General features: G+C 35.9%; 1 protein-coding gene across 1 annotated transcript in view; it reads left to right on the top strand.

Annotated features, from left to right (window-relative positions):
• The window catches only part of TNFRSF19 (tumor necrosis factor receptor superfamily, member 19), a 45,781-nt gene that overhangs the window by 22,239 nt on the left and 814 nt on the right, over nucleotides 1–22,728 (top strand). The window contains exons 5-7 of the mRNA XM_009890615.1: nucleotides 18,543–18,707; nucleotides 19,988–20,113; nucleotides 20,888–20,990. Coding sequence (XP_009888917.1) covers nucleotides 18,543–18,707; nucleotides 19,988–20,113; nucleotides 20,888–20,990 — 394 coding nt within the window. The remainder of the gene's footprint in view (nucleotides 1–18,542; nucleotides 18,708–19,987; nucleotides 20,114–20,887; nucleotides 20,991–22,728) is intronic.

Here is a 22,728-nt window from a genome sequence, read left to right as displayed (position 1 = left end):
AGAGGAAATTTAGATTCATTGTGTAGTTTAATCATGTTCCAAAACTTTCTCCTTGCCTAGCTCAGAGAATAGCTCTCTTTTATATACACGTTCCCAACTTACTGTCACTAACTCCTGTTTTCTGTACCTCTAATTTCTGTGCCTGTGTGTGTAGAAGTACTGCATTATGTAGCTTGTTATCACTAAATATGTGTTACAGTTAGTGGACAGAACTGGTCAGAAGTGTTTCCCTCATTTCTATACACCATCCCCTCTACTCTTCCTCCTCAAAACAAGGGGGGGGGGGCGGACCAAACCCGAATTTTCTATAGAAGAAAATCTAGCTTTAAAATATTGAAATGACGTTGCAAGGAGGTGCTACTCCAACCCAAAAGAATTTCTGTGTAGCCAGCCAGACGTTTTACCAAGGAATCAAAATTTGGAAACCAAAGCTCCCAGGGCTTCCTGTTAGACTTCTGTCTGCTTTCTTGCACTATCCTTGGGGGGCGGACCAAACCCGAATTTTCTATAGAAGAAAATCTAGCTTTAAAATATTGAAATGACGTTGCAAGGAGGTGCTACTCCAACCCAAAAGAATTTCTGTGTAGCCAGCCAGACGTTTTACCAAGGAATCAAAATTTGGAAACCAAAGCTCCCAGGGCTTCCTGTTAGACTTCTGTCTGCTTTCTTGCACTATCCTTAAATGTTTTGTTCTGTTCAGTTTACTTTTTACAGAGGAAAATTTGTTCTATCAGAAAAAGTTCCAGTCGCATGTAATGTAGCTTAGTCCCACAAAACTGTAGGTGTGAGGGCTGTTATAATGAATTGATTCACTTACTAGTGACTTCTGTAGGACAGAAGTACTCAATATAGTGTGCCTGCTCTGTTATGAAAGATTTATCATTTGAGTCTCTAGTACAAGGATAGTAACCTGAACAACTTCAGCAATTCTAATGAGTGTTTGAAGCGTTCATTGAAGCTCTTACTACGACAGTAAGCAGGGTATTTACGACAGTAAGCAGGGTCGCACACTTATTTTGTGCCTCCTACCTCAAATCTAACTTAGATTTTTTTGCACAGTGAAATTTTATTTCACTAAGTGAGTTTCAAGTAACCCCTTTCAAGCTACTAAGAGAACTAGGCCAGTAGTAAATGCTTTAGAAATATGCCTCGTATAGACAGCGTTAGCCTTGTCAAGTATGTAGAAGTACTTAATACTTAAATATCCAAATAGGCCTGGGATCCTGAGTCCAGAATTGCATCACCAAATGTCCTGCTTGACAGCTACCTAACTGCGCAAATGCTTAAAAGCCCAAGGGACCTAAAAGCATTCATAGACAATGGTCTCCAGGAGCATTTCCAAGATTCTGGGTCCAGGTGGCTTGGACACATTGCAGCTTTGGGTTAGGCCAAAAGGCTTGTGGCTCACCTGCTTTCCCCGACTGACATGGAAGGAAATACATATGCATGGACTGGGCAGGATGCTCTCAATAGGTACCTAATTGGAGAATACAGACCCCATTCTCTATCATAGTTTATCCAAGAGGTAACAGAATTGGAATTTAAGGAGGCGCCTACGAAGTTCTCTCTACTCTTCAGTGATCATCCCAAAACTTTTGCAATGCTGAGCAGCTGTGTGCCCAGCTGGCACTGAAGCCATCAGGCTCTAAAAGCTAATCTGTCACTCATCTCTGGAAAATATGTTGTATAGTGTCTTCTGATGCCGAGCTCAGGAGAGCAGATTTGGAATATTGGCTAGGAGTCCTTTTCTTGATAACTTCTTTGACTCCAGAATACTTTCCTTATGTTGACAGTATGTTGGCTTCTTGTCCTTACTCTTTGATTCTCTTATCACAAGTAGGTTCCTATTATGGTGTATGCAGCCTAGGTGGTAGAGTGCTTAGCACTGTAGGGCCTGTGCTTCTTTTGTGATCCTGGTTTAATGCCTTATCCAATTAATAAGTCTGAATACAGCTCAATTGTTCTAAGGTACTTTCTTAAGATAATGACATTGTTCATAATTCTCCCATTCTGACCGCAACCACAAGTGATGGTTAAATAATAAATTCCGATTTAATACTCATAGCTTTTCAAAAAGAGGGGAAAAGCATATCTGCTCTCTGCTGTTTGGATATGCTGATTAAAGTACACCAATACGACTATTCATTTATTGAATAGAAATTTCTTCAAATAGTTAAGAATTTGAGTTGTATTTTTAAAGTAAAGTTTAAGCTGTAAATTAGTGAATTTCAATTTAAATGACTGACTAATCAACGAAACTTTCCTCCCTATTTCCTTCTCTGTGTGGTTGTGTGAAGTACAGGTGACTAGGTCAGACTTTCTATTTCAATTATTCTGCTGTTTAATCTCAAGTAATGGGCAGTCCTCTGTTTTGCTTCTAACTACCTTTGTATTACTAGATGTGTTAAGACTGACCAGCAAATCCTAGAGGAGATCTGCTGGTAATATCCAGTAGAAATTTAAAAAGCTGACGGCTTTGTAAAGGCTCTGCAAAGTTTAGCAAAAATCAATGCACATAAAAATAAAAAAAAAAGGAAAGAAAAACATAAACCAGACAAAAAGTTTACCTTTGATCTCCCCTACCCCCCCCAAGTATGATCAACAGGAAGGAAAGTATGTCACAGTTTTTCAGAAACTGGTTTACGAGTAATGGGATGAGACTTGGTAATTGTAAATTCAAGAGGAGCACATCAGGAATATATTCTAAAATACGATTTATTGAACCAAAAAAGTTCAACGCACTGCTTCATGCACTGTAATGAATAATCCTGTGCATCAGGGAATGAATCTGCACAAAAGAATCATTAAAAGACATTTCTGTTATATTAAATGGTGTGGGTTTTGTACCTTTTCATTCAGAAAAGTATTGTCTTTTTTTCTTTCCTAGATTATAATTATGTTTGCACTTCTGTTATGAAAATATTTTCTGAGCAGCTTTAAAAACACAGAATATCCTTGAGATACAAATAAATATTTCTGTGGCATAGGCAAGATCAAGGTGTGGTTCGCTACCATAGACTTTGCAGTAGCAGTGCAAAGCCAAACAAGATTTGCATTTAATGCATACTTGATAGTATTTGTTTCTGGAGGCTTTACAGAAGGATGCGCTTTGACTACCCCGTTTCCTTGTGTCATTTTTCAAGGAAATTGTTAAAACTTTTTTTTTATTACATATGGTAATTACAGTAAGGGATTTTTCTTTTGGCAAAACATGGTTTGTTAGATTGATTTCACACATGTTGCCATAATTAAGGGTGTGTTAGATGGATTGTGAAACTTTCTTCTGGATCAAAAAGTAGATAGAAAGTTCCACAGTGAAGAGTTTTTTGTATGCAAAATCTGTCTGATTGAGGTGGTACTTAATGGAAGAAGGAAGCCCAAACTGGTACACCGACAGTGAAAACCATCCATCTTTCAGTAAATAAACAATATCGTAACCTCACTTTGTCCTGGCAAAAGTAAAGGTTGGGGTTTTTTTATGTGTGCCTTAAAATCATACTCTTTCCTTTGAGTCAAGGGGAGTCATGTATATACATTTTATGCAAAATACTGTTGCTGCTAGTAAGTGATAAATAAGGAGGTAGAATACTCATTTTGTGTCAGTATGCCAATTAAGACATTTGTACTTTTTAAGGATTCACAGTTCACTGTCTCTCTAGTGGTAGAGACTTGTCAATATCACTCCTTCTGTTGCTAGCTGACGAATAAAGGAGTACTCTAGCTCTTCCAACAGTGCAAAAATAGCCAACCAAAACAACCGAAAGCTTGTGGTGTAACGCAGGTGGGATGCTGCCTTAAGGTTTTCTCTTCCAGAATTGGTGGTCTTGTGTGCCACCCTTGTGCTGGTTGACCCTCACAGACATGCCTGAGGCTATTGATAGGAAGTCCTTTCTTGCTGACAGTCAAATGTTCCCTGTCATTCTACATCTGTATCATTTAAGTTCCAGACTTCTTGTATTGAGCTGAATTGGGTTTGTTGGCTGAACATTGATCAGTGTTTGGTGGTTGTCAGTGAGCACGTGGATCATTTCTTTAATGCCTGCATCATCCTGGTCTCTGGATCTGTGAAAGAATTTTCCTTCTTGGCAGTTTAGCATTCTCTAGGTGGAAACTCCCTTCCTGGCCCATGAGGGCCAGATTTCTGAGAACGGAGAATTTGTCTTTCACTGTTTTTAACTATGAAATATTTGAAACATACTGAATGTTGCCAATGGCCCATAGGTGTGACAGTTGTCATTTCTGTCTGCTAAAAATAATTTCAGAATTGTAAATTCAAGTGTCATTGCAAACCTCATAATGTTTTAAAGATCCGGTTTCTTAAGATACATGATAAGATTAGAAGATTAGAATTGTGTTGTCTTCAGTTTGGTTTCATAAGTGAATGCAGTACATATGATAATGTCATTTATTATCTCTTTGAAATCCTTTGACCCTCATAATTAATTTCTGTCCATGCTGATAGAGTAAGAGACCTCAGAAAAGGAATTTTCTGATTTTTATAAAAACAAATGATCTAGTAGTGAATAGGGAGTTACTTTAGTGCGCTTACTGAGAAGATTGTAGCATGAGCTCCTACTGCATTCTTCAACAACAGAAAATCTACTTAAAGGAAAATAATGTAAAAAAAATGGTAATTTCTAGACTTCTTGAAAGTACTCATTTATTATGATTATGGAGGGGAACAGGAGAATCTGAATACTGGAAGTTTGGCTTTCTAAAAAAAATCATCTACTCTAATATAAAATGTAGAAGGTGACTGTTAGCAGTCCCTATTTAGAAAGCTGTTAGCAATGTAATTATTAAATTTTCCGAGTGAGCAGATGTAATGTAAATGGCTTCCATCATACAAGTGGACATCATAGAATAAATTAGGAATTGAAATGTTGTTTTTCAACACTATTTGTTTATAAACTCTGAAAATGTAATATATAAAATATGTATGATCGTAATCCAGTAAACTTCTAAGCAGATGATATGAAGCTGAAGTGATATTTGATGAAGTTGAATTGCACTGAAAGGCATTGGCTTTCTGGTTTCAGCATGAGAGTTGAACTAATTATGTGTAATCCATTTTTATCCACTAAAGCATGTATTGATGTATTTTGTAAAAAGCACAAAATACCAACGTAAATCTCTTTGAAAATACATTCCTTATTGCTTGCTATAATACGATGGAAAATGTGTAGCTTGAGATGAAAATGGAAATGTCAACTTATGGTTTTAGAATAAATGGAATTAAATTCCATTTATTTAATGAATTCACATCACAAGCTCATGCAACTGTAAGTGAGAATTTACATAAGTGATGCCCATCTGGCATTCAGACAGTTTTGTTGAATCAGTACACAGTAACGTATAGGGCAGATTTTGTATCTTTATTCTAACTCACAGCTGGCAACCCTATCTGGTAATCCCAATGGAAGCTTCAATTTGAAATACAAAATACTTTTGAATTTGTATATCCTTACCCACGGATGTCTAGAGTCTTGGTGATGTGTTTCTTTTATGATTCCTTTTAAATCAGGGACTGAATTGTTGCATGAAGAGCAAAGTTAGGAGTTTATTGCCTGACCATGCAATGAATCCTTAAATATCCATTTAAGAGCATATTTTATATAACAAAAGAACACTGAGTGTGACCAAAATACTTAGTTTTTCATGGTTTTGTGTAGCAAAAAAATCACTGTAGAGAGCTTACTTCATTATTAGGTTAACAAAATTCCTTAGTGTATAGAATGATGAAGTTTGTAGTTGCAGTGTTTACTTCTAGTTTGTTCATCTAACATATGAACAAGCATTTTGCAAGCGTATTTAGTTTGGTTTCTTGACACTGTTAAGTACAGTTAGAAAATGAAATTCTCATCTTAACTGCGGAGTATGAGAATTTCAATATGTTTTTTTCAAACCAGCTTGCCATACTTTTGTTTCTAGTAGTAACTTGTGCAACCTTTCATCTTATGAGTCAATCCTATAATTAGTATCCTTCTTTGCCAGAGGCATACTGCATGTTTGTTTTAGGTACAGAATGTCTGCAAGAAATTTAACTTAATCATTACTTTTTAATGTAAGAGCTGGTTAGCTCAATTACACTAGATTAAAGTGAACTTGAAGTTCCTGAGTTACAGAGAAGGGGCTAATCGTTGACCTGTACTGAATAAGTACTATTTCCTATGGGTTTTTTCTTATGTGTCCTTAGTAATGTGGCTAGCCCTTTAGCCCAATCTTGCAGTGGCTATAAGTAATGATCTGTTTGTTGTATGGAGAGGGTTTGCAAGGTTTTTATTTAACTTGGCCATTAGGTTGATCAAAAATATTATAGCAAAACATTTTTTTCAGTTAATTTTTACTTTGTGTTTAGTGGTAATCTGAAAAAATACGTAGTAGTTACAGCTTTTCAGTAATTTTTTTTAGAATTTTTTTTTTTTAGACAATTGCTAATTACAGAACATTAGCCTATTTTAAATACATGAATTTAATAACATGCTTTTAAGCTATGTTCAGACTGAAAATACTAGTTTAAATTTATCTCATACAATGACCTAACTAATTTCGGAAATGGTTGCATTAGCACCTCTTCAAGAGCACTGAGTTTTGGTGCCTGCCATACAAATACATGCTGACTGTTATGGATTTTGGGTACAGAGAGTCTGAGTTGCAACTGACGTGTGAGTATAAAATACTGCTAAACCATCACACAATAGTGTGTTGGGTTTTCTTATTCTGCTTTGTGCTGGTAGATACTATTGGCTCTGTTGTTTGGCTACAAAATACTCAGGATGCATTGCTCTTAAATTTCTTGTTTTAAAAAAACAAAAAAAAACCCCAAAAAAGAACCCAGCAGAAAACAGGGAATCCATGTAGGTTAAAACTTTCCATGTTGCCAACTCTCTATAAATAAGAAAATAATGGAAAAGCAAAAGAACACTGAAATATCTCACCAGAGGAATGGAATGACCTGGAAGATGGGAATATATTGGAAATAGGATAAAATGCAGTAGCCTTGAAACAAGTCATGTGTTAAGGGCCTCAGCAATTCATTATAAAATAACACCTCATGAGCTGGAAATAACCGAATAGAAAAAAGACCTAATGTTCCTACTGATCACTTTTGCATCATTCCGGTTGTTGCTCTCTAGTTTGCTCCCCTCTGATTTTGGGGGTGATAGGCCTCACACATTCTCACTCTTACTTGTTCACTTGTGCTAAAGCAGTGCGCTGCCAACCTTTTCTTTTACAAAGATCATAGAGCTATCTCACGTGTTATTTTGGGCAGTGACATGTGCCTTTGTCTGAGGTATAGGCTGCGACTGTTTCTTAAAAAGATTAGTTCTTTGTTACAGCTTTCTTAAATAAAGGGTTTCATCCACCAGTTTTAATGATGTTTTATTTAAGACCAATGGTATAATTGTCTGTGAATGCTACTGAATGAACATATATTTATAGTTACATAGCTGTGTGTGGAAATTTAAGATGGAATTAATGCACCCAAATTTAGGCATATAAAAGTTAATGCTTAACACTGAAGTTGACAGCCCGAAATCCCAGTGATAATCAGTGGAGAGAATCAGGTACCTCAAGGGTTCAGGCAAGCCAGATAAGGTAAGCTTCAATAAAGAACACTAAACAGTCTTTTAAGACATTTCAGATTAATTACTTCTCTGAAAATTTCTAATTTTGGCTCTGTTTTAGAAAGAGAGCTCAAGGTGAATAGTTCTGACTTCATCTTTAGACCTTTAGAGTTTCAGAGACTTCAGAGTTTCATCTAGTTGCCAATATCAGGTTAGATGAAAACTGCAAATTCAATATTGAATGTCTTAAAACCTGATCTTCCGCTTACCTTTTTTATTAATTTTAAAGTGGAAAATTAGAGCATAGGTTGTTTTTATTTTTTCACTCCTGCTAAGTAAATAAAAACATAAAAAATAAATTTTAAAAAATGTTTTCTTATTCTTTGATGAAATGTCTCTTACAAACCGAAGCCCCCATTCTAAGAAAACTTGCCAAAGTTAGAATGTGCCAGAATTGAGGCCTGCAACCATAATTGGATTTCTTCATATATAGTCACTCTAATACAGGTTTTATTTACATTGTTGCATATGCTGTTTCCCACTGGACCTTTGTTCATTTAAAGCACAGCATAGGCAAAACCTATAATTCTGTGTCTGGCCTTATTTGCTACACACTGTTTTATATTCCATGCAGAATGTGAGCTACTAATTACCGCTGGGCTTTTCTGTGGTTCTGCCACTGTAAAGCAGTTGTTACAAATTTTGCAGTTGTTACTGACTTTTATCTTTTCAACAGAAGCAATGTGAAATGTATAGTGACTTATACAGTTCATGAACTGAAACAGAAACTCAAGTCAAAACAGTCAAAGGCGTCCAAAACCCTGCATCACAGAATCACAGAATGCTTAGGGTTGGAAGGGACCTCTGGAGATCATCTAGTCCAACCCCCATCCTTACTTGACAAACCCAGAGTAGGATGCCTCCTTCTTGACTGTGGATATCTATAACATCTATGTCTATAAGCTGGTGACCTTAGGCTCACTCTATATTCGGTGGAGAGGAATGATCAAGAGATCTGTTTAAAACAAATCAGGTTAATTGCACCCTAAAAGAACCTTTCTCCTCCTGACCACCACTGAGTAGAGAAAGTTCAGGTGACTCCCTCAGAAGCAGATGTTTGCTTTGGTCAGATGGATCTCACCAATAGAGCTTGACTTTTCCAAGATAACCTTTCAGAGTGTCTTCTGTATTCTATGACTAATTCCCATTGACTTCTGTTAAAGTGGGGAGATGTTATGTTTCAGATTAGGTAATATAGCAAAGCAAGGAGCTTGTATGCAGCAGCCTTTTGTTCTTTATGACTTGACTTTATCCCTCAAGCTTTAAGTGGTGAATTAAAAACTGCTTTTTATAAGCTATTATTATTTCTCACTTCAAAGCTACAGCTTTTTCATCTGTACTATAGTTTTTATGTGCATGCTTACTACTGCACAGTAGGTAACTTTCTTTGCAGTAAATCATGACATTTACTTTCATATTTGCAGTATTACTGTAAGCTGGTGATAAATGTCCAACTCGTAAAGGCGTTAAGGCTATATGTTAGAACATTATGAAAATTTATATTTAATCCCTTGTATTTCAGAATACTTACCCAAAAAAGCATTTTTAAAAGATGCTGAGGTTGCAAAGTTGAACATTAAAAAGTCAGAAAATACTAGTAGGGTTGGTTATGCAACTCTTAACTTCCACCTTAATTCAGCCCAGTTGTGTGGAAGTATTATGAAACAGTCTTAATTACATAAACACACTCTGTGTTTTCCATAGTACAGACATTTCCCCCCCAATATGTGGAAATGGCTAGCAGTTACGTTTTTAAAAAACAGAAAAATAAGCCCACCCTACCCCACCCCCCCCACCTCCCCCCAATAACCATCCACCCACCCCAGATTTAGAAGTAGTTGCCTTGCCTGGACAATTTAACACACGGTAGTGATATTTTAACATAATTATAAATAGGGGGAGGGGAGGGGGAAATGGTGGGCAAGCTTGACTATGGTTTATTTAATTTTATGGCATTCCACAAATATATTTCATGTGACTGTTGGCTACACAAAGAGGGGTCCTTACTACTTCTACTTAAGCTTTACAACTCAGCAAATTCAACTGGAGAGATGAAATAAGCTTTTACCCTGCTCAGCTTATAGCCTAATGGCTGAAATAGTCTCCCTGGAGGTGGCAGAGGAGGCAATTGAACCCCATCTCGTGCGTCTTAGCAAAGGACTTAAGCTTTTACAGAAGGGAGAAACCCTGTCATTACCTCCTCTTGAAAGAGTTGCATCGGAAAGGCATTACAAACCATGCTCATGATTTGTCCCCCTAAATTTAATTTTAAAATAAGATCATAGATTTTTGTTCTCGGGAGAGATATAAGAGAAGATGGAAGCCCCTTTCTGCCACTCTGAGTAATTTATGGGAAGAAGAAAGTTTAGTATCCTTCTCCAGGTTTGTGTATCTACAGGCTGAGCATCGTGACTTTAGGCACCGTGTTACTCTGTGAACAGATATTTCAGACTCTGTTCCATATTTAACTTTTTCTTTGTACTGTGTAGGTAGTATGTGATCTAATACAGGCCTCTAGTTTCCCAGATAGAGACTTTGGTTTTTAAAATTACAGATTTTAGGGCTTAACTTCTACCTGTGCCAAAAGATCAAGTTCTTTGTCACTCTTCAAAATGGATACCAAAATATGGTGGCATCAATGTTATATGTGCATTGATTTTTAGATTATTCAAAAGCTTATCTAAAAGTTGTGGGACTTTTGTATTTTATTTCTCATATATTTTCTCAATTTGGAAGTAACCTTTTTAAAATTTAATGTAATAATTTAATGTAAAAATTGAATGTAATAAATTCTTCCAGTGTCAAACGCACATGCACACACACACATATATTTCCAGATGTCTTTCAGTACTGACTTTTTAATAGTCGCATTTTAGAAGTAGGCTCTTTCTGTGTGGAATTTCTAATAGCTGGAAGAATTTCTTCAGCACTTTTGTTACTGAATGTGAAGAAATATAAAACTATGGAGACTTTAAAGAGTGGAGATGTCTCTAACCATCAGGATTTCATTTTTCTTACCCACTTATTTTGTATTTTAGCTGTAGCCCAGGAAGCAATGAGGGAAGGGTACTAAAATTTTATTGAAATTTATTATTGCTGCTGGAACATGTAGCTCTGGACTAGATAGGTTGTTTGTCCAATTCAAGAATTTTGTTATTAAGCAAAATAAGCAAATGATCCTGCAAATAATTTGATATTCAAATATAGTAGGTCTTGTAAAGTATGACTCATTTATATAAAAAATTTTGTTTGCATATACAATGCCTATTGTCTAAAGCTATAAAAATTTTGTGCCTGAAAATTATCACAGTGTACCCTGTGATTCTGATGACAACAAAACAGGTACCCAGTCTGCAGACAGAGGTGTGAGGTAGCTGAGTACTGTTATTATCCTCACAAAACATTTTTAAAGCAAGGAAAAACCATAGGTCTTGAAAGTGTGTACTGCATAGACTATTAGTGATGTTTATCAAAGTTTGTATTAACAAATTTAAGATACAGGCTTACAATCACCATGCAAACTTTTGCTCTACTCCCTGGGTTTTGCCACAGCTGAACCAGGACAAAGGGGAAAAATGACTGGGGTAGAAAGTGAAGTGTTAGAAATTACTTCTCATTGAATCAGAGGGAGACAAGAACTCTTTTGTGACTGATTTACAATTCACTTCTTGCTTTACTGGGATATATACAGATATATAGAGAGAATACTGTATTAATTTCAGTGATTGTGGGTTTAGATCATAGATTGAGTCATAGAATTCCGGGTTCGAAGGGACCTCAGGGATCATCTGGTCCAACCTTTCTTGGCAAAAGCACAGTCTAGACAAGATGGCCCAGCACCCTGTCCAGCTGAATCTTAGAAGTGCCTAGTGTTGGGGAGTCCACTGCTTCCCAGGGCAGATTATTCCAGTGGCTGATTGTTCTCATTGTGAAAAATTTCCCTCGTGTCCAATCAGAATCTGCCCAGGAGTAACTTTTTCCTATTACCCTTCGTCTTTTCCATGTGACTCCTTGTCAAAAGGGTACACGTGGCAATTGCACTTGAAATACATACAGTGTGCCAGCAGTGCGTAGCTGGCATGGATGTTCTCTGCCCAGGTGAGGCCATAAAGTATCATAGCTACCTACCGGCCCCCGGTCCTGCCTGTCTGGTGATGGTTATAGGATGGAGCTTTCCACACTGTCAGGTTTCAATCCATACTGAAAACCAGTCCATGCACCAATCTACAAGCTTGTCACACAGCAACTATGAGATCTTGTTTGAACCTTTTAGAACAGATCTGTAACCAGTATGTGTAGGATTCACAATGTTCAATTACACTTTTGATTAATGAAAGTAGGTTAACCTCTTTTGGCTAAAGAAACAACTTTCAGACATACTTATTCTTATATTTACTAACATGCCGTTGTCACTTAAGTAGTGACTATACAATGAGATTCTAAAGGGTATAGGATCTTCCTCTCCTCTTTAGGAAACATGTAATGGCAGTAGTTACCCGCTTGAAAATGGTGTGCAATTAAGCAACACAAACTCTTCTGCTGCTTATGTGGGTAAATGCCTTATGTAAGTGTTTCGGAACTGAGAGTGACAGAGTGTGTATACAAGCAGTAACTGTCATAAACAGACTTAATTGAATGAAATACTGCACCAGGTTGTTTTTATTCTATAACTGGGTAGTCCTAAAGATTAAATGGGACTGCACATACAGAATACATAATATATACTTTCTACTTTCATCTTTGTTGAAGAGACAGAGCAACTATCACCCTGGGTGGGACAGATGCAGTCTATAGCTGGATTTGAACAAGAGAATATCCTAAAATATTGTGTTCTTGTTCCCAAAATATGTCTGGAACATAATTTGGTTAAAAGTAGAAGTTAGAAGTGAAGCAGGGAAATAGGGTTGCTGCTGTACCTAGCAAGCGCATATGTTCTGATGCAAATGTTATTTGGTACTGATTTAACACATGGAAACACCTGAGAAAGAAATGCAAAATAGATATTAGACACTCTCAACTGTCAGAGGTGCAAAGTGAGCTGCTAGGAGCAAAAGTCAGAAAGGTAATTGCTGACAACACCACAGTCATATTAACAGTAAGATATACTTTGTGCCACCAGATCATCCTAAGTATTTCCAATTTATGGAGGAGAGGCATACTGTCTTTTCACACTGATAACCAGTTATGTTGGGGGGGGGGGGGAGGGGAGAATATTTAGTTCAGCAGTGACACAGATTTTCATCCCACTTCCTCTGATTTTTTTGCTTACTCTCAGTTTTTTTTCAAGTTATTTGAGGGTACTGGTGATTTGAGGCTTTGTGCTTGTGTAGTATTTTTAAAAGTCTAGGCAATTCTCAGAGGTGAAAGTATGGAACGATGTTACTTTTGTGCCCATATATCAGTTAGATTTAGATGACTGTGGTAGTACCAAGAATGAACATCTCTAAATTACTAAAAGAAAACCATCTTGCAGAGGTTACTATGCCTTACAGACATAGTGGTGTGTATCCAGTACTGTGGAGTTCATATATATTTTAAATTCGCATACACAGTGTAATTGTTCTACCATTTTAAACATAAAAGGCTGTCAGCAGTTGTGAAAATACGCAGTGCAAGAGAAATGGTCTTGGAAATGAATAAACCAAATTCCAAAGATTTTAATTTATAAGCACATTTCTCAGGATTTCCAAACAATGGATAAATACTTGAATAGTCAATTTTCTCCCCTAGGGCTTTTTGGTACATTTATTTAAAAAATAACAAACCCAACAAAATAAAACAAAAAAGTTGTAGGGTACTAACTTGGGAACTAAAGGCTTTAAAGTCAGCACTTGGAGTACATTTGAAAAATGTGGTTTGACATTATGAGCTTTTGGGTGTAGGCCATGCACACAAATGGCTGTCCTTTTACAGATGTTGGGAGACTGTCTCTCTCCAACGTTTACCACAGTCTCCAACAGTAATGTTTAATGAAGTTTCTTACCTCCTACTTGAAAGATCAGGAGAAGAAAGGCAATCTGCTGCTTTGTAAAGACTCCGAAATATACTCAGGACAACTTACTTTCCGTTGATGTTAATGCTCAGTAGGATATATGTGTATTTTATATATATGTATACATATATCATGCATATAGTATCTGAGTTATATATATGCACACATCATTTTGATATATAATACATTCTTTTGCTTATTGGGGACGAGGTAGAGGTACTGCCTTTTTATTTTTAAATGAACATAATAATCTTTTAAACTTTTTTCAAAACGAAGGAGTTTCAAGATAAGTCACATTGCCTTGCATTTTCCATAGATCAAGAGCACACATACAGATAGCCACTGCAATTCAGCTGACAGGCAGTAACTTGTTAAATTATTGTAAATTGAGGGTATGTCTGAGCCCTTAATTCTTGTCAAATTAAGGTTGATACCACTGACTTGGGCCAATCCATGTAAAGGTAACAGGCAAACACTTTTTATAATAGGCAAATGCTCTTTTCCCCTCTCTTGACCAGAAATACCCATATTCCAGGAATTAACATTTTAATTTACTTTTGTATCTTTCAGTCCTGATTGTAAAAGATGGCATTTTTTTTCTTTCCATTGTTACCATGTTATGGCTATCTAAGCGGAGTTTAGATTATTGAGTAAACCCTCTTTGGGTTACCATTGACTTGACAAAGTAAGAAAGAAAACCAAAACATAATATTCCACATTTTATCCTCCTCAACTTTGGTAATTATATTATTATTATAGTATTATTTATTATAACCATGGAAGAAACATAAAATGTTTCAAGTTCTGTTTTCACATGGTTAATCTACCACAGAAAGCTTTCTTTTAGACATGCTGATTTTAGTAGTGACTGTAACTAATCATGGTTCTGAAAAAAAGAAACTGAGAAAATAGAAATGAAATAAGTGATAAAGGAAGTCCTTTTACATTTTGACCTTTCTCTGGTTGTTTGGTATAATAGACTGAAAATTCAACTATTCTGTTTATTGGCAGACGTTATAGTGATGCAGCTGGGATTCATATGTTCCGTATCAGCTGAGTTACTGATATTTAACCATCTTGGATTAAGAGAAACTTTACTTGCTTTTAAGAACCACACCTTTGTGTATACTAACATTACAATGTACTATTGGTTAATTAAAGGAAGAATGTGTATTTAGGCTTACTGCTCAAAATTATGCAAGAGACAGCTTGGTATTTGGGGTAATTCTTCTTTAGCGCTGGCATTTTTCCAGAATATGTTGGAACTAAGACTTAGAAAAAGAAATCTATTTCTTAAATAAAATGTATTTTTCATTTTATTTTTGTGATGCATAATATGCACGTGCTTTCCAGAATCATAAAACAGTGTGCACCTCCTCTCTCCTTTCTTAAGGTATCACATTCAATTTACAAAATGTTTAATTACACATTTAAATTTAATCATGTAATCATTTAACAGATGTAAGTACAAGTTTAAAGTTTAAAATGCCCCTCCTTGCTTTACTGAAATGGGGCCATTAAGTCTGTGAGCCTGAAAAGAAAGAGAGAGTTTATGAAAATGCATACATATCTGCGTAACACTGAAAGCAGAGTTCAGCGATGCCCAACAGGCCACTTCTACAATAGCAATCCTCTTCTGAAACGTCGGTCTCTGCAGGGAAGATCACTATCATTATAATTAGAGCTACACTACAATGGACTGCTCACAGTAGCTATTCCAAAAAGTTCTTTGAAGGTGAAGATGAGTGGAAGGCATTCTCAGGAACAGAAAATTGCTTTCTCGAGTTAAAAAAAAAAAAAAATCAACCAAATAAAATAAATCTTAGAAAACTAGATGGCTAAAATAAATTTAAACTTTTGCCATCCCTGTTTAAAATAAAATGGCTTTTGGATTTTGCCGATGGGCACTAAAGAAGTATATATAATTTATAATTTCCCAGAATATGTAATATGTAATTATACTTGCAAATAAATATATTCTGTGAGCAAATGAAGAGGGACAAAAAAATAGTAGCTCCACCTCCAGTGCTCTTGTTCTATTTTTGCTTTCAAAATCAACAATTCTTTTTTCTACTCATTATGAAGGCCTAATTTCTAAGAACTGTTTGTTTAGTGCTGTTAGGTAGGTAGATTAATACAAGCAGGTAGAAAAATACTTTAAGACAGTCTGATCACTTTTTTATTGTCTTTTTTTAAAATACTCGTCCAGGCTGTCTTTACCTTCTAAAGACTAGATCAGGCAGTTGACTAAAATTGAAAACCTGATATTAAAGCACAGTCCTGGATTTTCATGCCAAAGCCAGTACATGTTGCTGTGCAGACATCTTTTTTAATATATATAATGTTTTACTGCTTTTCACAGAATTATATCCTGGAAGCTTACATACCATGCACAAATTTATGCAGTCTGTTAAAACTATAAACTACAGCCGCAAGAATCCTAGAAACTGAATGAAAAGTTTTCTCTGTGGAAGATTGCAATGCTCCTGCCAAGAGCATTCAAGTTACGACAAAAAGGTTATGACATTGGTTGCTTTTTCTTTTAAATAACAATGAAGATCTTGAAAAGAGGTCATAGAACTTAGCTCTTAGAGTAATAGGAATTCTAGAATAACATAAGGAGAAGGGCAGTTAATAATTATTTGAGAGGAAAAGTACCTGAGACCCTGAATTGGAATTTTATTCTGTTATCTGGAACACAAACAATAGATAGACCATCTGCTATGATAACAAAAAAGGTTGCATTTCAGCACAAGGACAGAGTTTCAAAATGTATTTCTAGTTCAGGTAGAGACTTCAGCCTCTTTGTTGACTTGAGTTTTAAGATCTGCTGTATTTTCATAACTTGGAATCACAGAATGGTTGAGGTAGAAGGAGACCTATGGAGATCACCTGTTTCAACCCCTCAGCTCAAGCACGGTCACCTAGAGCTGGTTGCCCAAGGCCATGTCCACATGGCTTCTAAGCATCTCCCAGGAGGGAGACTGCACAACCACTCTGGTTAACCTGTGCCAGTGCTCAGTCACCATCACAGTTCAAAAAGCATTTCCTGATGTTTAGAGGGAACCTCCTGTGTTTCAGTTGGTGCCCATTGCCTCTGGTCCACTGAAAAGAGCCTGGCTGTGTCCTCTTTGCGCCCTCCCTTCAAGGATTTGTGCACATTGATGAGATTCCCCTGAGCCTTCTCCGCTCCAGGCTGAGCAGTCCCAGCTGTAATAGCCTTTCATCATAGTAGAGGGGCTCCAGTTCCTCAGTCACTTTTGTGGCACTTTGTTGGACTCTCTCCAGTAGCTCCACTCTGTCCAATCTGGCAATATGGATATAAAAAAGAGCTGCTATAAATTTGCTGTTCACACTTTTGATGTGACAGTGGAACATAATAGTGCACATGAAAGGTAAATAGAAATATTTGAGCAGATGTAAATGCAGTAATACTTGCTTCTCTTCACATTGAAATCAGGAAATTAACAATTAAACATTCTTTCTTCTGAATAATAGCCGTGATCTGACCTCTACGCTTTTTTATATTCCCCCACTTACGAGTAACTACATGATACGTTGGGTGTCTTTTTTAAAATTTGGCATGCTTTATTTCCTAGAAGTTAATATTTTCTTTGTTGTTAAGTGGTCTGAAGACTTAGAATTGGATGGAATGAAGTTGATTTTCAAAATACCTGGCTATTTGGTAACCTGGCCATTATAAAAAAGCAATATGGTATTGTAAACACTCTGGTGCCCACATTTGATGTGTGTAGAGGAAATACCATCATTATTTCAGAAAATTATTCCTGAGTAGTACAATTCCATTGATTGCACTAAGGTAGTAAGTTCTCTCCTGCTAATATGTTATTGCAGTTAATATCAAACAATTGAATGTCTCTGGCAGACATTTATCTCCCAATTTAAACTTATGACTGCATGGACCATTTCTTAGGAAATTATAGTCTTTAGGGTTTTAACCAAAGGTATTCTGGGGTAAAGAGGCACATTTAACTTATTTATAAAAGTTAATAAAATATGGTTTGTGGTTTTTTAAAAAATTGCTTTGAGAGAAATGCTCAATGTTTTGTTCCTTTTTCTCATAAAATACTGTTGAATTGATGTGGTCTTCAAAGTAGATGAAATAGATGAGCTACCAAAATTCGTAAGTTGTTAAAGAATAATTTAATTTTATAAGGCCATTAGTAATTTAAGATAGTTGCAATAGTTGTAGTTAAAGTTTTAATAATTTTAAAATCTTTTTCACTTTCCATCTAGAAGTAACAATGTCTGTCAAAACTAGAAACATTGCTTAAGTCTTTACTAATATGGATATGAAGTCAATATCTGTTGAATTTTTACTGGAGGTATTATCTGTATTAAAAAACTATCACTGAATAAAAATAGTTAGCACAGCTGAATCCTAGGTCTGATCCTAGAAATGACCATGGTGTCATGACATACACAACCAAGCAAAATGGTACTTTTGACAGTATTTGAACTTTTGTGGGTGTCCCCGTTCTCAAAAAGTTTCCTTGTACAGGGAAGTTCATGCATTTGTGACTCCCTCTAGTGGATAGTTTTCTCAACTATACGCTAGGAAATGTTCTCCATATTAAAATCATCTGACGGTAAAAATTGAGGTCTTTGCTTTCATGGTGAAGATCTGATTCCATTCTCATGGACACGCAGAATGTGCTTTTGTGTGCATCTCCACTCATTATCACTCATTTTGCAATATATTTTTTTCAAGATTTTTTTTCATAATGTGGTTGCTGATAATTGTATCTATTTTTATGTGCAACTAATATTTATACATTTACAGATGGAAATCCTTTTTTTTCTGTGCTACAAACCTCTTCTATTTCCCAGACTTTCATTTACATGACTATATTCCTGAAATTTTTATGCTTCACCTTAATTATTATTTAATTATATTTCAGGTACCACCAAAGTAAATCTTGTGAAGATCCCTTCAACTGCTTCCAGTCCTCGAGACACTGCTCTAGCAGCAGTTATATGCAGTGCACTTGCAACAGTACTCTTAGCCCTTCTTATTCTTTGTGTTATCTATTGTAAGAGGCAGTTTATGGAGAAGAAACCAAGCTGTGAGTTTCCAATTATTACTGTTTCTTTGTCATGTTTATATACCGGTATTAGTTTGGCAGATCTCTCTGTAGGTGAATGAATGAAATGGAATGAAATGCTCACAGCATTCAAGCAAGTTTAGTGTTGAGATGAACAAGCTAGCAGAAACCCAGGACCCCGTACAAGGTTGCCAGTTCTGTATGGATGTTCCATCTTCTACTGAGAAAATGCTGTGCAGATGTCCAGAAATAGTCCAATTGGACTAATTCTGTGCCAGACTCTGTTAGATGCTTCACAGATATATTTGGACCATTCGGGATCCAAACTGGGACATCATTATAAAGTTGCAATGCCAATTTGGAAATACCAGCTTGGAGGATCTGTGCATCACATGCTATTATGAAACACAGATTAGCTCATCAAGGTAATGAATGTGGCTAGTGTAGATAGCAGATTTGTCATTAACAATTTTGGTTTTATGAGCATATTCAAGATTAATTAAATGCCTAAGCCAGTTAGATTTGTAAATTTTAAAGAAAATCCATAACACCTCATCAGTGTAATTCCGTTTCTTTATAATAAACATTTTCCTGCCCCTTAAATTAAGAAAGAAAAAAGTCATAAGCACTCTAGTTCCCATTTATAATTTTAAAAAACTTTTATTCAAATATGTTTATAGCGTCTAGTGAACCCTGGATGTCAAACAGGAATAATATGTAGGAAGCATTGACATTATCACTGCTTACAGCAGAAGCAAAAACTAAGAGATTGAGAGTGATTGAAAGAATTGTTCCTAACCTAGAAGGTACTTTCCAATGTAAGTTTTGAGAAATTCAGACACAGTGAATTCAAACTTCAGTTAGTGAAGTTTAGTAACTCGTTTGCCTTGGCCTACAATTATACAGATCAAAGGAACTCTGCTGTTAATATAAAGCTCTTTAAGATAACATAAACAAAATCCCAGTGGCTGAAAGCTGAATGTGGAAAATTTCAGATGGGAATCACTGAGAATTGTTAAACACTGAGAGAATGTAGCAGCGAATAAGATATACTCTCAAATCAAAATAAGAGCAGATGTCTTCCTAGAAGAGGCTGTGGTTGAACCAGCTGTTACAGGGTTTGTTGCAAAATCTATGTTTTGCATTATATGAAACCATATGATCATTGTGGATCTTTCAGTTGGACAATGTATGGAAATACTGTATAGTATGACATTTAAGCATTCTATGAAGATTGGAGGCTCTGAACAGGAAAAAGAGGATCATTTACTAATATATATTTTTATTCATTTTGTCCAAAGGGTCTCTGAGATCACAAGACATTCACTACAATGGCTCTGAATTGTCATGTTTTGATAGACCACGGCTAAATGAATATGACCGCAGAACATGTTGCCAGTGCCAGAGAAGCACATCACAGACATGTGGTATGTTAGTGTACTGAAAGGTGACTTAATGGCATCAAGAACATTTATCTGACTTTTATCTAACACTTGAGTTGTGACATTTAACTTTAACTACAGAGCTAGCATTGTCAAACTACCCTTTGTCCTCGGCTAATTTCTCAATAAGCAGATAGAATTTCTAAGTAGCTGTTTCGTTATAATTTTTTTTCCTGTTTTCATTCCAATGACCCTTCACTTGAAAAAAAAAAAAAAGGCTTTAAATGTCTATCTCATTTTTTTCTGTTAAAAATAGCACTGCATCTGGCTTTGAGACTTGAATTACTGTGAAGGATTTACCGGACTATCTAAGAACGTGATATGAATGCTAAAGGACATTAACAACCTGAAGAATTCAAGTTACTGAGATTTTGTGAAGTCCTGTGAGAACAGATGCATTTATGACATTAGCAAATACATAATTTAACACAGGAGCACAGGCTTAAATATCATCCTAATGCATTAACTCAGAATGTACTTCCTCTCATGCATATCTAATTGAAAAACATATTAATTTAAAAAGTAGAAACTCATGACTGGCATCTATATTACTCGTGGAGGAAGGGCTTGGCGTTTGTAAGTAATTCGATTTTGAAGTAATAATTTAACCCATATTTTGCAATACGAAATCTCTTTCCTCAACCTATATATTATAATGTATCTGACAAACTAATATTCAAGTTTGAAAGAGTATGGAGATTTACGTTTTTATGGAGCTTAAACACTTTTAACATTAATAAATAATTTTTCATTGCGCAGGACCAGTTCATTTGATTCCATCACTGTGCTGTGATGAAACGTGTAGCTTGGAGCACAGCAGTCACAGTTGCGCTTTCCACTCACAGACTACACTTAATGAAAGGTAACTTAGTTTTATAGATGTCTATTAAACATTAAATATTTTTATGCTGTCAAATCAGTATTTCTACAGTTACAATAGCTTTTTGTAGTGGAATGAGTGATTTTGATGAACTGTAGCCATATCCTTCCATTTTGTGCAAAACCAAATTTATGGTGAGAAATCGATTTTAAATATTACTCAATAAGTGCTGACTTGATATAAGTTTCTCTGAAGGAGTAGTGAGTTACTTCTCTCACAAGTGGAGAGTCTTCTTCTTACTCTATGGTGCTTAAGAGGCTTTGGTGACCCATTCTTCTGCTATGGGTTAGCAAGACGCTGCATAAACCTGTGAATCTGGGGCAGTTAGGGTACAGTTTAGAAGTGTCATGAAGATTTTCTTTTTTTAGGAACTCCTAACAATTGTGAGATTTGAAATATCTAGTATTACTGAATTTCTATCAGATTGTAACCATTATTTTCTCCTGATCAGCGGAATGTAAATACAGTAGTAGAGTGGTTATTTCTACAGCAGTGCCATGAGCTAAATATATAAAATTTATGGTGTCTTTCAGAGTTTCCCGTTTACAGATTTTAACACAGGATGTATTTATTTCTTTTGGCTAGAATCATTTTCCATATAAGGTTTAAATTGGTCTCCAGCTGTTTTGTTCTTATGGCCAAATGTAACTAAAAATGTACAGGCGGCGTCTTCATAGGTGTTGTTTATGCAAGATGACTTAGTGACCTAAGTACAAGATACAAAATACCTAAATTTTCTATAACAACGTGTTTAAATACCAGCAAGCTTGAGTCATTCTTTTATACCACCAAGGCAGACTAATTGAGAGTTATGTCCTTTGTGAGGGATCTTTTGGTTAAGGCTTTAAAAATAAATGTCATATCCATGCTATGTGGACATCAAAGATCCCATGGTTCCTTCCAGTAGAAATGGAATTTGCTCCAATTTCCTTTGCCAAAATAATGTATTTCCTTCAATTGTGGTGCAATGTCCTGACTTTTGGCCTCATCTATAAAAATGCTTTGTGTATATATTACAGCTATTAATGCATCATGTTTTGGAAATGAGTAAGGCTGCTTAAAATCTGTTATAGGCAATGTCAATGTGGCATGAGTTTTGTCACACAAATTATTACTGTATAGCAGTCATAATATAGCCTTAACAGTTTTATAAATCTGTAGACGGTTTTTGGAAATAAAACATATTTGTATACTGTAGTAAAAAACATTACTGGGCTTTCAACGGAGATAGGCATGTATAGCGCACTCAGACACATCGGTACCATTGTGCACCTTAATTACACTTGAGATAGATAATACTGAGTTTCTGCTTCCACTTTCTTTCATTTTCCATAAAATAAAAATAATCCTTGTGAGAATTAAAAATCCTTGCCCTTCATTAATATTCTGTCCTTTCCACATGAAAGAGAATAGGAGGAAAACGTTTCATCTTTTGAAGGCTAGACAGAAGAAACTGAAAAATCTAAAGTGAATGCACATGCAGTATGAAATCACACAAATAGAAGGAGTTTCAAGTAGTCTTGTCTGTTCCCTTCTCCCGTTGAACCTACTTTACTTCTTTTACTTATGCTAGATATTTATCTAGCCAGTTGTTTTCAGGAAAAAAACACCCTAGTGCTGGAGATCCCACAGTCTTCCCAAACATCTTTCTTGCTACAACTTAAGCTTGTTATATCTTGTCTTAACACGCCGGCCCCCCCCCCCCCCCCACCCCGTAACC

This window comes from Charadrius vociferus, unplaced genomic scaffold (assembly GCF_000708025.1).
Source record: "Charadrius vociferus isolate BGI_N301 unplaced genomic scaffold, ASM70802v2 scaffold278, whole genome shotgun sequence".
Lineage (NCBI taxonomy): Eukaryota > Metazoa > Chordata > Aves > Charadriiformes > Charadriidae > Charadrius > Charadrius vociferus.
The sequence above is the reverse complement of the archived record's forward strand: the minus strand, read 5'-3'. Positions and strand labels throughout refer to the sequence as shown.